Raw genomic sequence first — 16,474 nt, forward strand, 5'->3', positions numbered from 1 at the left:
GGACAGTTAAACCTGATTTCTTGTATTGGCGTTCAAGCTGTCTGCTTTTCACCTTAAGAGCCCTGAGCTCAGTGGTATACTAAGGAGATGATTTAGCAAATGAAACAACACGTTCTCTCCTAGGGGCTAGTATGTCCAAAGCAGAAGACAAAATAGAATTATAATGATCAACAGTTTCAACAGTGGAGTGCTCTGATATCATACAAGAAAGACTGTCAAAATTAATATTCTTGACATTTCTAAAACTAATGACCCTCTTTTGAGCATTTCTTAAAGATGGGACATTTAAGTTAAAAGTGAGAAGCCTATGATTGCTAATACACAAGTCACTGCTGTCTAGCTGGTCAATGTCCACCCCTACAGAACACACCAGATCAAGTGTGTGACCCTTATTATGAGTGGGAAATTTCACATGCTGAGTCATGTTAAAACAATCTAATACCTCCATGAATTCCACAGTTAGATTACTATTAAAATTATCCACATGGATATTAATATTGCCAGTGAGAATCATTGATGGACAGACAGAGCTAACAGATGTGCTGAGAGAGCTCATTAAAAAACAAAGAATTAGGTTTTGGCGGTCGATAGATGAGTACAATAAGAACAGGAGAAGTACCGTTCATTTTAAAAGCAACACAGTCAAATGATGATACGCAGGGAATAGTAATTTCCGTAACAGATAATACATCTCTGTATATAACAGCAAGACCCCCACCTTTACCACTTAGACGTGGCCTCTGGATATATGTATATCCTGGTGGAGTACACAAATTTAAGTTTATGAAGTCATTTGGTTGGTGCCAAGTCTCACAGATACAAAATAAATCCAGAGCATTGTTCAATATGGTATCGTAGAGTAGAGCAGTCTTATTGTTCAAAGAACGAACATTTAAATGTGCAAATCGCGCAGTGTCAAGTCGTATTTTTTGAGGAGTCATTTGTGGATAACGCAAGTTTGCATGGCAAACACCGCGTAAAGTATGATTTTTTGTTTCTGAGTCCATCAACCGAGCGCATACAACTTTAATGCCACTCCCAGTCCCAGTAGTGTGAACATTCTGCCGCGACCCTCTGTGCAAATATTTCGGGCAACGTAGAAGTCGAAACGATTTCAGGGTCTTTTGAACACAGACATCAGGAAGTAAATGATGTTCCAACAAGAGAAGTTCAGTGAAAGAGTACCTTATCATAATGAAATCCAAATGTTGAAGGAAACGCTCTCCACGAAGCCCAGACAGGGTCAAAATGATGATGACGATAGATAGCAGGGAAACTCTCATGATAGAAACAGAGAGATCCGATTTGAGTTTCTTGAAGTAGAATCCAGAGTTTTTTCCGTCCGTTAGAATCCAGAGTCACAAAGCAGCGCAGATAGCAGCTCAGACAACAGTCACGCGCAGCGTTCCCGGTTGACAGGATAGCGTTCCCACGGTCTGCGTTCCCACGGTGTTAAACCCGATCAAACAATAGAGGAACGCACCGAAAGACTCCACAATAGAACTCCAGTGTCATTAGAAGCAGTGTAAAAACACACCAACTAATACGTGTAGTATACTATTTAAGAATAAATAGTTAAAATATTCATTTAAAAAAGTAAAATAAAACGGACAGAGAAGCGGCAACCAACATGCGCCAGCGTACTCTCCACCGGAAGAATGTTTTTTTCCATCGATATTGACTTTTGACTGTGACTTGTCATTCATATGTATATTTTAGTGTTTTCCAATGAGTTGGCAGTGTGTTGTGAATAGTGTATGCTATGTGTGTCTCTTTTAGACTGTCATGACCATCCTGTGTGTGTGGAGCTATCTGGATCTGTTTGTGTGAAGATGACACATCTTCGTATGATGTGTAGTATTCAGTTGTGAGGGTGTAGTGATGGAGGTGTGTGTTCAGTGTTCATATGGAGATGGGTGGAATCTAATCTATAACAATTGGGTAACACTTTATTTTGATAGTCCGTTTGTTGAGACTTTACTAGTTATTAGTAGCCAGTCAGTAGCTTGTCAACAGTGCATCAGTTGACATTCAACAGCACTGTTTCAACAGACAAGTAACATACGTTCAACTGACTGCCTATAGACTATAAGGTACAATTCAAGTGTTAATCTACAGATTTGACAAAAACTGCCTGTTGACTGTCAATGTTATTTTGCTACAGGTTATTAACCAATTGTCAACTAACTGTCTGTAGATTGAGTCCCCATCTTCTAAAAAGTCAACAGTTCATGTCAGCATATAATCTGTATATGATACTGTATATCCAACTCAAGGGGTCTCAAATGCATCAAATTAATGATTATTTTAGCTGATTAAAACTGTTTAAAAAATACGTGGTTTCCATTTGTTGATAATCTGTTGATAGTCAACTAAAGATTAGTTGCTTATCTGTTGCTTGTCAACAAAGAAATTGTTTATGATCAGTAGACTATTAATAGACATTATCCACTAAGTGTTAGTAGATATCTTTTAGGACTATCTAATTAAAGTGAAAATCAGTTTATATCAGTAGAAAGTCTATAACCTATCAACAGATTGCATACAGGTTTCCATTAATTATATGCAACACAATTACCATTTAAAACAAGAATAGTTGTGCATACCTGACTGAAGTAGAACAAACACTATAGGCAACACATCAGAGAAAAAAAAAAGCACTTTTATTAAATAAATAAAAACACTCCACAACAACCCATTCTTTACTAGGGTATCAGGATCACATCTGAACCATCTGATTATGTGACAAACATTATATTGAGCATTTCAAAATGAGAAAACTCTCTCAATACTTGTCTACAACAACATTTCAAATGCCCGAGGCCAAGATTAAAAGTTATAAACAACAACAAATAATAATATTAATTAATTAATTAATTACCGATAATACATTTTGCCTTTCATGACAGTACGGTTGACAGAAAGTTCCTAAACTTATCTGCGGTTACCATTCCTTATGTCCTTGAGAAGTCTTCCAAGTACTCCATGTTTATATCTTCTTGCTAACCAGTAGGTCCACTCTATGAAGCTGAGCTGTTTTTTTAAGGCCTTCTCAGAACGATTTCCCCGCATACGCCAAACTTCCCTCTTGTAAGTCTGCCACGCTCTCTCAATGTTTTGAGTATGTAGTCCTGTTTGTGGATCTACATAATTCTGGCTGTGGTTGACTCTGACATGCTTGTAGCCCTCCTGGTAGTGTTGCTTTCGTCAACGAAAATTATGACGAAATATTGTCGTCAACGAACCTTTATCACCTGACGAAAACGAGACGAGACGCAACGTAAATGCTGGTCATGTGACGATGACTAAAATAAATGCATAATGCAATATCGTTGACGAATAAAAACGAGACTAAATGTGGTTTAACAAAATAAAAACTATGCTAAAATGTCTCTTCATTTTCGTTGACCAAAACGAGACGAGACGAAATGTTATAACGTCACGGCGAATGAGAGAGTTGTGCGTGAACCCGATTCTGATTCTGTCCATAGATTCTGTCTATGGCGTGAACCCAGCTTTGTCGGCTTTAAATGCTGGTTTGCGATCTGGTCACCCGATTATCAGCAAATTTAACAATATTATTCCATTAGTTATTCCATTAAAATGTCTCATTGATATATTTGACACATTCATAATCATTACTTTTGCCGGTTCTTTATGACAGCTGTTATGTGTGTTATTGGCAGTGTCACCCTTACATGAATGCGTCACCACCGCATCAAAACATGGAGTTTATTTTAAAGAATAATCGCACAACCTATTCGATATTCTATAATTAAATAAACGAATCGAATATTCAAAAAACGTGACTCATCCCTGCATGGAATCTCTTGTTTCTTTTCCCAAATCTTCACTCACGTCTCACCCATTTTCTAAGGGGATTATAAACGTCAAATTCTACAGTTTGTGCTTGTTATAGACATCGTAACGCGCGTCAAGTTTAGTTGTAAAGCGCGTTTTACACGCGCGGGTGATTTTCAGTTTCACTTTCTCTGGCAGCGCAATCTCAAACATAGCCTAAATATCTCGCCCTTGTGGAGGATGAAATTCGCTCTTCAGACCATTTTACATCAAGTTGAAAACATGAAGATATCAGAAAAGAGATCGATGGACTCTTTCCCTCTCGTGTCCTCTCAAAGCGCATTGTGGTGGTGGGCTATATCACGCGTCTTTGTGTGGAAATATAAAACGAGTTTTTATTTTTTATTTTTTTAAACAACCCCCCAACCACCGCTGGTCCATTACCAACAAACTGCCACCGACACAGCCCTAAAGATAACCTTGTTTGAAATATTGACTGGGTTAAATAGAATTGCATTACTAAATAGAGACTAAAATACAATTCTCATTGACTAAAACTAGACTAAAATGTCATCAGTTTTCGTCGACTAAAACTAGACTAAAATGTCATCAGTTTTCGTCGACTAAAACTAGACTAGACTAAAAAGAGTATGAACGTGACTAAAACTAATAAAAACTAAAACGACAGCTTGACACAAAGACTAGACTAAAACTAAAATGAAAACAGGCTGCCAAAAACAACACTACCTCCTGGGAAAGACTGGCATATGCTCTCCACTCATCACTCACAACTAGACTTTGACGTTTGACATGTTTCTTGATGATGGGAACAAGGGTCTCCTTGTTTCTTTTCTTCACAAGGCGAAGAATGGGGCGTCTGCTTGCAGCTTTGATCTCAAGTATTCCAAATACCCACGTTCGCTTTCTTTTCCAGGTGTTACCAAAGCGTCCTCTTGCATACTACCAAAAAACAGCATGAACAGTATTACAAAATAAAGAAAATCACTGTATCAGCCATGTATCAATTTATTTCTAATCAGATTTAATTACATTAGAATTTTCATCTAAAACTCTTTTAAATTCCATATAACACAATAACTATGCTTACTTAATAAGAAAATCTTTAAAGGGTCAGTTCACCCAAAAAAGAAAATTTGAAGATTCATATTTTGTAAATAAAGTGGTAAATTATGTTTGTTTTTTTGTTGTTTTTCGGAAACAAAGCACTTGCGTCATTTAATAAAATTGAGGTTAAACCACAGGAGTCACATGGATTAGTTTTATGATTTCTTCATGATTTTTTTTTTAAGTGGTAGTTGCGTAGCTGTCAATGGAGGGAAAGGAATCGCTCAAAATTTCATAAAAAAGATCTTCATTCATGTTCCGGAGATAAAAGAAAGTCTTACAGGTTTGGAACAACATGAGGGTGAGGATTTAAAGACAGAAGTTTCATTTTTGGGTGAACTAACCCAGTGGGCATTTGATGTCAATTTAACATCAATATGACATCAAATTGATGTCAAAATTACGTAAAGAAATAGGTCAAAAATGAAAGTCAAATTGACGTCAAAGTGTCGATGTCAAGATTTTGACCTCTGCTGATGTCATTTTGCCAAACAAAAAGGTGAAATGCATGGCCGTACACTTATTACCAGCTTCACTTAAACTAACCAGATTTACTTTATTTAATTTCCAGTTTAATGAAATCATATTTTGTATTTTAAAGTCACCATGATGGTGGTTAGCGTTTGCTTTAGTTGTGGTCTTGACCCTTTATTATTTAATAATAACATTTCTCTGGCTGCTTTAACTGTGTGTTTATAAAGCACATGTGTTGTAGCTAAAAAAAACCACCAGAAACTGAGATCAGGAGATGTTGGCTGTTTATTGATGATATCATCATGTAACTGCCTGAATCCCTGAGCTTATTCAGTGTCTAATGCTTTGATTATATAGGACTTGTGGTTTAAACGCAGTTTTATTCATGATAGAAGTAATTTGATTCTACAGCATGTCTAGAAGTGTTGTTTATCAAATAATGTACTTGGTTTTTAATAACTATTTAGTGCATAAAAACCTTTCATCTATGGCATTACTTAGACGCACACAGACATCAAGAAACAGCGTATTAATCTCAACAATGGTGACAATCAAACAAAATATCCAGATAATCAGATCAACTACAGCTGCATAATTTATTAAAGCCGCAATGCATGCAGGGAGATATGGGTGAGTTTTGATTGGTGGTTCCCAGCATGCACTGCAGCATGAAGCATTTCATTGATTGTCACCATTGTTGAGAGTCATACACTGATTCTTGATAGCTAAGTAATAAGGTTGAATTTAATGCATTAAATCTTTTCAATTTTTTTTTAAAAATAATTTAAAAAACCGTTATTCTCATGCTGTAAAATCAAATGACTTCTATTATAATACAACATTAAAATCACAAGTTTTATATAATCAAACATTAGACACTGAATAAGATCAGAGATTCAGGCAATTACATGATGATATTGTCATCATCTTCAATAAAACGCCAACATCACCTGATCTCATTTCTTTTCTAGTTACAACACATGTGCTTTATAAACACACAATTACAGCAGCCAGAAAAATAAATTTAAAGTGTAAAGGGCCAAGAGCACAACTAAAGCAAACACTAACCACCATCATGGTGTCATCAAAATATGTTTAATATATTTTAAACTATTTAAATATTATATTTATTTAAACCGGAAATTAAATAAAGTAAATCTGGTTAGTTTAAGTGAAGCTGGTAATAAGTGTACGGCCATGCATTTCACCTTTTTGTTTGGCAAAATGACATCAGCAGAGGTCAAAATCTTGACATCAAATTGACATTGACACTTTGACGTCAATTTGACTTTCATTTTTGACCTATTTCTTGACGTAATTTTTACATCAAGATGCCCGCTGGGAACCCTTTAATAAAATTTATTGTAAACAAGTAACAGAATATTGAGATATTTTTTCCCATTACATTAAACATTGAATATTAATTACATTTTTGTGTTAAGAACACATTCCTGTAACCTTCCTATAACCCTTCTTTAGGTTAAACAAAATAAATAAAATATCAGTGAAAGTAAAAATTGCACATTTAGATTACACTACCTTGCGTTTGTGGCAAAACTTGCTCTCATCAATGTGAACAAGGACATTAACTCCACCAACTTTCTGTCTCTTTTTTTCCCGGTGCTTCTCCAGGCTTTGTACACAAATTCTTCTGAGTTTCTTTGACATCATGGAAAGTGTTGCTGTGCTCTTTGCAATGCCATCTTGAAGCATGTCTACTTGCCGTAGATGTAAACCCTGAGCAAATCTACAAAGATTAACAAAAGTTATAATTATTAAATAAGAACATTGCATTTTCAAACAAAGAGAATGTGTGCTTTATCAACCTGCAGGCCACAAAGCATAATTTGTACCTAGTTTCCTGTATTTTGAACACTACTTTTTTTCTTTACTATTGACTCTAAGCATAACACAACATAAGCATATAATCTGTCATACAGCTGACTAAACAGTACAACATACTGTAGTGCTGTACAGAAACTGACTAAACTTGAAAGCATCTAAGTGAAAACATCTATAATCACCAACTTAATCTTCTGTTCTGTTAGATGTTTTATAAGACATCCTAAATACTAATTCAAAGTATGGTCCAAATATAGTCAACTTGATACAATTTTGTGGTGGTGGCACAATGGATAAGACACATGCCTTTGGTGTGAGAGACCCAAGGAAATGCTTTTGCAATAGGATATGCTATAGATTGACCATCATATTTTTTTTATGCCACCATAAACTATGCTGTAATGCAATTGTGCTCTATGGACTCAAAATACACCATAGGCTACAAATAGTGTAATATGTCAAATTCTGTAGTTATGTAATATATTTGCATTGCTTACCTATGTATATACTTCATCCATGTGAACAGACTGCAGTGTGATTGTGAGAAAAGTGAGTTTGTCCGAACACTTCTTCTCAACCGCCCACATCTTTTACGTCGACACTCCCTTAAAATTTCAGGACATAAGATTGTATGATAAGATGAAATTTTTAACATATGTCTTGGAACACACACACATTAGGTTGGATATATAATTAATATAACAAAAGCTTATGTAAAAATCATGTTGTTTAGTACCAATATGTCAATACAGATGATGAGCAATATTTGATTTTTTAAATAAAATGTTTAAATAAAAGACAACAGACTGATTATTGTGCTGATAGTAAAATCTATTTACTTGAAATATGTTTTTACTATTTCCAACTGCTTATTCAAACTGATTAGATAAAATAGAAATACAAACATGATAAATTGGCACTCTTACAACGATCTAATTACAATTAATTGATTTTAAATCATATAAAACAACGCATTTATTCTTACCAGATGTAATGGTCCTTGGACTGGGAGGCAACCATGTTCATTTTATGCCCGCAGTTCTTGCATTTAATTTTGCGTTTCAACAAGCCAATCTTTTGCAGCCATTTTATTAACTTTAAAGACGATTTTTTGGTTTCTCCAACATAAACTTTGTTCAAAAGTTTTATCTCCAGTGAATACATCGTGCCAGCGCTCGAGCCTCGAGCTAGTAAAGCATATAGATAGACCATAGATAGACCAATACATTAAAATTAAAAATTGGCGCACTTTCCTTTCATTGGCTTACGATGTTATCAGAATCAGATACAACTACCGGGGTTGGCAGAGTTGACACGTGACCGAGCACTTCATCAGTTCTGATAGGCCAAGCACTCGCCTACAGCTACAGGTTGCTCTGCTCCGGCTCCGAACATTTGATTGTAAAGATGGTAAGTAGGCCTATCAAATCCCTTGGCCAATATTGCCTTTTATTACTTTCATTCTTGTGAAACAATATCTTTATCTCACTTTTTTTAGCATCAAGATATATATGATAAAGCGCCTTCAGTACACTGCCCCTCAGCTGGCAGTGGGGGGAGTGCGGGTACCATGCATTTTACCCGCGCAAAGGCACGAAGGGTAAATAACGTTACCGAGGGAAAAGAAGGAGAAGAAGATTCCATACACAAAAGTGGTATGTTGTGCTTATAAATGTGAAATTTGTTGGTGTTAGTGTGCTACCAAACACGATGCTGATATTTCTCGTGACGCGATTGCATACAAGTCGACGCAATTCGCTCTGGGCGACACGATAACGAGTTAACGTTAATAGTCATGTGCCTCAACAAGTAAATAACATAATGATAGATTTGCAAATCATTAGCTAATTATTAATTAAAGCTGACAATTGGAAGTTTAAGTGCATAGCTTTGACATGTGATGATTAACACATTAATTTACACTAGATTAGTTAATAAAATACGTTAAGGAATACACAATCACACAATTAATAGCAATTAATTTATTACTTATAATCGTATTGACTCTATTAGTTGCTGATGCAGTAATCATTAATCAATGGTTTAGTTCTTTATGAGTCATACATTAACTCATGATTATGTGCATTAGTTAAACATAAATTAATGTATACAATAGAACAATAGTGGATTTAACATCAACATTTTACTTAAAATGTTAAAATATGTTTTTAATGTAGTAACATTGTACCTTTAAATACTTTTGTCAGTTCAATAATAATTTATGCAATTTTATATTATTTATTTGAAATAATTTAAAAAAGCAGTTTCATGTATGTTGTTGTTGTTGCAACTGGTCAACTGTGATATGGGATTTAGGAAATAATTAATGCAATGCTTTTTAGAGGGAATAATTAGTACAGTAATCTAATTATACTTTTAAAGATGTAATTAGTAGTAATTATTTTTAGAGTAACTTACCCAACACTAGGGATAGGTGGTGGTTATTGTAAAAACTGTTGTCCAGCTAACTGTTGCTTAACCATGTCAAAACCAAGCTAAAAAAAAAAATTGTCTCATCCTCTGTCTTAAGTTATCTTCTGATAATTGACAACAACCAGGGAAACCTGTTGTGTCTTGTGGATATAATTACATAATGCGAACAACTTTTGACTTTGTGCTTACAAGGTTTGGCCACTCTACCCCACTGACATGTATTCCTATTTTTTTTCATGTCATATTTTGCAGTTAGTACTAGGATGGACAGTCTCAAGCCTGTCAAACAGCATATTCTGTGGAAAAAGAAGGCTGAGATGCTCCAGTCTCGCGTAAATGAGCTGGAGGAGGAAAATGATTTGCTCAAGAGGCAGCTTGAAGAGAAGTCTGCACAAGAACAAGGTTTGTACAGGTACAGCAGATGGCTCTTCAGGACCTCTATGGGCTTAAGAAGAATAATGCTACAGCATAACTGTACATATTTCAGCTATGTTTGAGAATATTGTTGCTGGTCTTTCAGAATTAATTTGTACCTGCTTTAGATTTTGGCTTAAATTTTATATTTAATGCATGCATATATTTAGGTGGACAATGTGTAGGATCTCTAAAGCAGATAACCTTCAAGGTGGACTTAAAATAGAGACTTAAAGAGTTGTGTGAGAAAGTATTTGCATTTAAAACTAAATGCTGCTGCTTTTTTGTGCACCTGTTAAATTGCAACTAAAACGGATTTCCTACAGTAGCTATTGCAGAGATACATTTTAACACACATTGTGTGTTACAAATCTACACAACATGCCATCAGTGAGTTGTTCCATTTATAGGTATTTACACAGTGTTTTATTTTGCTAGGGTTTGGAGTTTTTGTTATTGATATTAAATTGTTATGTACAATAAATGTTCGAACCCGGGTCTCTCACACCAAAGGCATGTGTCTTATCCATTGCGCCACTACCACCCCCAGTTGGTAGAATACATGCTTTTACATTGCACTTAAATTAAATTAAAAGTGTAGTACATTACCGAATGTAATTACATGCAGATATATATTTTTAAAATATGAGTACATTTAGGTTTATAACAGGTTTGGTTCTCAGCTTATTGATGATCAGGAATTGTAGTTTGCGAGTAAAGTCAATCGCGCTGGGCTTGGTGCAAGGCAATCGTGCCCAGTGTGACCTTAACTCACCCTTAAACCTACCTATACCATCAAACCTGTCCCTAACCTTACCCGTATCCCACATCAAAAGCAGCAGTGTGTTTTACATTACATTACATTTAGCTGACGCTTTTATCCAAAGCAACTTACAATTGCTATATATGTCAGAGGTTGCACGCCTCTGGAGCAACTAGGGGTTAAGTGTCTTGCTCAGGGACACATTGGTGTCTCACAGTGGATTCGAACCCGGGTCTCTCACACCAAAGGCATGTGTCTTATCCATTGCGCCACTACCACCCCCAGTTTTGTAATACAATATGAACACAATAAGTACATTGTACCTTTTTTCTTTTTTTTTCTAATTTAAAGTGTGACCAAAAATGTACATAGTGAAAATAAAATAGTCTCTTATTTGGGTGACAACATTTAGAGCTTTAGCTGTTAGTCATTTGTAAGGATTGAACTGACTTCACTGTATAGCCTGTAGACTGCTGCCTTGCCATAGCATATTGGCTTTCCATTTACATTAGAACATTCAAATCCAGACTCAAAACACATCTGTTTAGCTATGCATTTACTGAATGAGCACTGTGCCAATGTTCGTCCGACTGTTTGTACTGCATTTTATTTTTTATTTTTCTAAACTGTTTTAATTATTTTAATTTCTTCTATGTAAAGCACTTTGAATTGCCATTGTGTATGAAATGTGCTATATAAATAAACTTGCCTTGCCTGCCTTGCCTTGCCTAGAAGTGACTCAGACAACATTAGCAATAATTTGGTAGAATTTACTGAAATACTCAAATAGTTACAGTAAAGTTCTACAAAAAGCAGCTTAATTATACAGTGGGTATATGTTTACATTATAAGTTTATATTACAGGTGGGAATTTGGAGATAATGGCCACTGGAGGTGAGGAGCCACAGGCCATGATTTTGGACTCCAGCACTGACACTACCACTGATTCCAGCACTGACTCAAGCTCTGACTCTAGATCCAGCTCTAACTCTGACTCTTCAGATGAGGAAAAGAAGAAAAAGAAGCGTAAAAAGAAGAATGGCAAGAAGAAAAGCAAAAAAAGAAAGAAGGAAAACAAAAAGGTGAAGAGGTCAAACGGAAAAGGAGAGCGAGGTATGGAGTATTTAGGTGATTGTTTTTATTTTAGTGCTTTATACTTAGTGCACACTATCCCACAACCCAATCATCATCACTCTTGTCATCTCTGTTTTGATTGATATGAAATCAACATGTCAAAAGCTTAACTGTTCTGTTACAGCCAGTGTCCCAGAATTCTCAGTGAAAATCAGTGATCTGTATCTAACTTGTATTTTTACTATAGCTTTCTTACAAAATTTATGTAAGGAATGAAGTAAATAAATACACAACATCTGCTTACCTATTATGGTAATCAATAATTCAATATAAAGAATGTTCTCAACAGTATTTACCTCAGTGTTTTTATAGCAATACTCCTCAAATAGTCTTTATTGGCACACTGCCCTCGCAGTACTGACTATTAAATGTTCAAAATCAAAGAATAAGCCACACACCTGTATCCAAGTTGTAGCCTCCCTTTTAAAGAGAAAACATGTGGGAAACACTGTGGCTCACCCTGTGACTAAGAAACCACACAATACACAACACAACAGTCCTTGGTGATTTATTCACATTATTGTTTTGTGTTTTTCAGTTGCCTCAATCGCAGATGTGGTGAAAAGATATCGGCGTGTCCTCAAACTTGTGCAAAGAGGCTTCAGGATGACCGCAGCTTTCAAGAAAGCTTGTGTTTCTAGAAATGCTGTGAAAGACACAGCAGCAATTGCAGAGATTTATATGGTAGACAAAAGTGTCCTAGAACAGTTCAAGGGTAAATACACACTTTTGCAACTAGCACAACTCTGTCAGAAAAAAATTGTTGGTGAACTGGCAGAAAAGATAATTGAAATGAAAAACAACAAACAGCTCATCCCCTTTTCTGTCAAGAAAGACTGAATGAGGGCAAGACAATGTTAACTAGATAAGTTAAGTAGGTTGTTGTTGTTCTTAACTAAATGCAAGTTTGTTTGTTTTTGTTTTTTGTGGTTGTATTCTTTATAACTTGAGCTTGGCCTAGGGCAGTGCAGCATTTTTTTCTTCTTTTTTTTTTTAAAGTATTGAGAGAGTTTTCTCATTTTGAAATGCTCAATATAATGTTTGTCACATAATCAGATGGTTCAGATGTGATCCTGATACCCTAGTAAAGAATGGGTTGTTGTGGAGTGTTTTTATTTATTTAATAAAAGTGCTTTTTTTTTCTCTGATGTGTTGCCTATAGTGTTTGTTCTACTTCAGTCAGGTATGCACAACTATTCTTGTTTTAAATGGTAATTGTGTTGCATATAATTAATGGAAACCTGTATGCAATCTGTTGATAGGTTATAGACTTTCTACTGATATCAACTGTTTTTCACTTTAATTAGATAGTCCTAAAAGATATCTACTAACGTTTAGTGGAGAATGTCTATTAATTGTCTACTGATCATAAACAACATATTAATCTGTTGATAGGTTATAGACTTTCTACTGATATAAACTGATTTTCACTTTAATTAGATAGTCCTAAAAGATATCTACTAACACTTAGTGGATAATGTCTATTAATAGTCTACTGATCATAAACAATTTCTTTGTTGACAAGCAACAGATAAGCAACTAATCTTTAGTTGACTATCAACAGATTATCAACAAATGGAAACCACATATTTTTTAAACAGTTTTAATCAGCTAAAATAATCATTAATTTGATGCATTTGAGACCCCTTGAGTTGGATATACAGTATCATATACAGATTATATGCTGACATGAACTGTTGACTTTTTAGAAGATGGGGACTCAATCTACAGACAGTTAGTTGACAATTGGTTAATAACCTGTAGCAAAATAACATTGACAGTCAACAGGCAGTTTTTGTCAAATCTGTAGATTAACACTTGAATTGTACCTTATAGTCTATAGGCAGTCAGTTGAACGTATGTTACTTGTCTGTTGAAACAGTGCTGTTGAATGTCAACTGATGCACTGTTGACAAGCTACTGACTGGCTACTAATAACTAGTAAAGTCTCAACAAACGGACTATCAAAATAAAGTGTTACCCAATTGTGTTGCAAATTTTGATCCAGTTCTAAACTGGGAGGCCATATTTACGTAGTGATGTACTATTGTGAGATGTGAATGGCCTCTTGAAGTGTCTTTTCACCCATCTCCCGAGTCTCAGGTTATGTTCTATCAATTCCGCTGTCCTGGATTAGCTCCAGGTGGGCTCCTGCCCCTCCTGGCATCTGTCTTCCGAGGATTCTGCAGAAGTAAGCCTGAGACATAAAACAGAGGAGAGCGAACCACAGATATTCCAATATTTCAAAAGCATTAAATTCAGACGTGTGGAATTCTTTTACTTGTTCCATTATCATATCAGTTGCAATTTTAATTCCAGATGTCACATGACACCGAGTTTCATTGACCACGTCTGAATTGTTGCTGTTGTTTCAGTGTGCTGTGACACCTGAAGCTGCTTTTTCAGTTCAGCCTTCAGTCCGCTGCATGTGCAATGCATTCACACATTTTAATTTGTGCAGATATTTTTTACCTGCAAAAAACTGTGGTACTTCTGTCTGGTGTTTAGCATTTCACACCCTCCTCGTAAGTTTACTTCTCTGATTAGATTACATTTTAGTTCTTGCACAATTTGGTTTGCTATTACCTGTGCCACAATTCTAGCCGTGTTTTCTAACGGTGAAAAATACAGGCATACCCCTCCGCTTTTGGCACTGGGTAGCACACAAATGAAATTCTGTTTTGATGACGAAAGTCACACTTCTCCAATTGTTGTCCTGCTCGGCGAGTGTAATATAATGTTTATTATAATTCAAGTTATAATATAATTATATTCTCTAACAATACAAGTCAAATTATATTGTTTTCGGTCTTTTAAGAGTCTCCGGAACAACTTAACGCATGGTCAAATCTCAGCTTGTTCGCATGTCAATACATTTGAATATGAAAAGGCTTTTGGCTCAGGACTGATAAGATGTACATTGGCTGTTTCTCTTTTCTCTTTGCTAGGTTTCAAATACCTTTTCTTCTCATTTAGTCTTTTTAAATGGCCATTTTAACGTTTGATTATTCTATTTGCTCTTACTTTATATGTTTTCGTTTATAGATAAGGAAAACTATATCGCTTTGCAGTCCTTCCCAAGGATGCACGACACAATCTCGCCAGTCTGACTTATCAAAACAGCGGTAATTGGCTAAATGTTTGAGATTTGCCGTATTCACACGTACAAAATAACAGACACTTAGATAGCCCCCTTGAATGCCACCTCAGGAACTTAATTCAATCGTTTCAATTAGTAGAGGTCAAGACCACCATTAAAGATGTTAGCCGATCAACTTACTTTTCTTAAAATGGCTTTGGTTTAGTCAAGCCCGTGGTTTATTCACGTACACTTATCTTAAAGAACATTAAATTAATAAAATCACGTGTTTTCCGATCATTTACAAACTTAGATTTTTCTTTCTCTGTTTTCTGTTAGTTTGCTCATTCTTTTCATGTGTTGCTGGTTTGTTTTAACAAGCCCAGATACAACAATGGCCGGAAGACATGCGTCTGTTTTTAAAACTTTTTAGGCTTTACTTTTCAGCTCTTCATCGAGTTATTAATTATTTGGGAGATGTTATTCTCACTTTAGGTTTCGTTTCTTGTTGCTTAGGCAAAACAAGGCGATCTTTAAAATCTAATACACAAGGTTTTTCATTCTTCGTCTGGCTGCCGACCCGTAAACAATGCAAACGTTTCTTCAACACTTCTATAAAGGGCAGAAAAAGTTTACTTACCACAGCGGCGGAAGAAAGAGAAGATGCTCAAACCTCTTGTTGGTTTTAGAATCCCAAATACTTGCTGGAAAGGACGTTTCTCGTGAATCTGTTTTGATCTGTTTTGAGATCACGTCGGGGTCACCATTTTTGTAAGGCCCGATATATTGGTCCAATGGAGGTCTCCAATAATACGGGGAAGGTTTCACGTGTTCTGTCCTCACTCACGCAAAGTATTGGTTGGTTAGATTTGTATTACATTAATCATATGTATTTACTCGTTAATTCATCTGACTCCATAAATGAAAGGTTTTAATAATATCTGTGCCTCACTAAAAGTGAGCGAATGTTTGACTATTCCTTTTAACCATTAAATGAACAACGTCAAGATCATTTAGAATAATCACATGTAACAATTTATTATGTCAGGTAAATGTATCATGCTAATTTCATAATCAATTCAAAGATAATCGATACAAAACATCAAATTCTCTGGAATAAAGGAAAGAGATGCATACCCAACATTAAGCAATACATGAGGCTGAGAGCTCTCACTCTCAGCCTCACGGGCCAATCTGAAATACAGAAAAGGCCTCGAACTCTCTGCTGCACTTCCCTAAATAGACAAACCTTTTCACCTGAAACCATGTGCTAACAATAGAAATTTGCATGCAGTGGTTGCACCTTCATGGGGGTGTGTGACCATTTGCTTGAGAGACCACCTAACTTTGTAAGTCAGTTATCCATAAACTCTTAAAAACCGTATTACCTTGTGTTTTAGTTAATCTGA

At 35.6% G+C, this 16,474-nt stretch overlaps 1 protein-coding gene and 1 long non-coding RNA gene across 2 annotated transcripts; one reads left to right on the forward strand and one right to left on the reverse strand.

Moving 5' to 3' along the window:
• Positions 1 to 2,966: 2,966 nt before the first annotated feature.
• LOC307164721 lies at positions 2,967 to 7,063 on the reverse strand. The gene is made up of 3 exons (XR_013822326.1): positions 6,940 to 7,063; positions 4,549 to 4,761; positions 2,967 to 3,186 (listed from the first exon to the last, which is right to left on the reverse strand). It is a non-coding gene; the product is annotated as an uncharacterized lncRNA (long non-coding RNA).
• Positions 7,064 to 8,859: 1,796 nt separating this feature from the next.
• LOC307164932 (uncharacterized protein) lies at positions 8,860 to 12,838 on the forward strand. Its single transcript, XM_079882150.1, has 4 exons — positions 8,860 to 8,894; positions 9,928 to 10,077; positions 11,717 to 11,965; positions 12,525 to 12,838. The coding sequence occupies exons 2-4, from the start codon at positions 9,939 to 9,941 to the stop codon at positions 12,824 to 12,826; spliced, it is 690 nt and encodes a 229-aa protein (XP_079738276.1). The 5' UTR covers positions 8,860 to 8,894; positions 9,928 to 9,938; the 3' UTR covers positions 12,827 to 12,838.
• Positions 12,839 to 16,474: the final 3,636 nt, after the last annotated feature.

Source organism: Squalius cephalus (assembly GCF_949319135.1).
Source record: "Squalius cephalus genome assembly, chromosome: 9".
Classification (NCBI taxonomy): Eukaryota; Metazoa; Chordata; class Actinopteri; order Cypriniformes; family Leuciscidae; genus Squalius; species Squalius cephalus.

Coding starts and splice junctions, on each gene's coding strand:
- LOC307164932 (XM_079882150.1), top strand. CDS start 9,939: ATGGACAGTCTCAAGCCTGTCAAACAGCATATTCTGTGGAAAAAGAAG. Junction 10,078..11,716: donor GAAGTCTGCACAAGAACAAG/GTTTGTACAGGT, acceptor TTTATATTACAG/GTGGGAATTTGGAGATAATG. Junction 11,966..12,524: donor AAACGGAAAAGGAGAGCGAG/GTATGGAGTATT, acceptor TGTGTTTTTCAG/TTGCCTCAATCGCAGATGTG.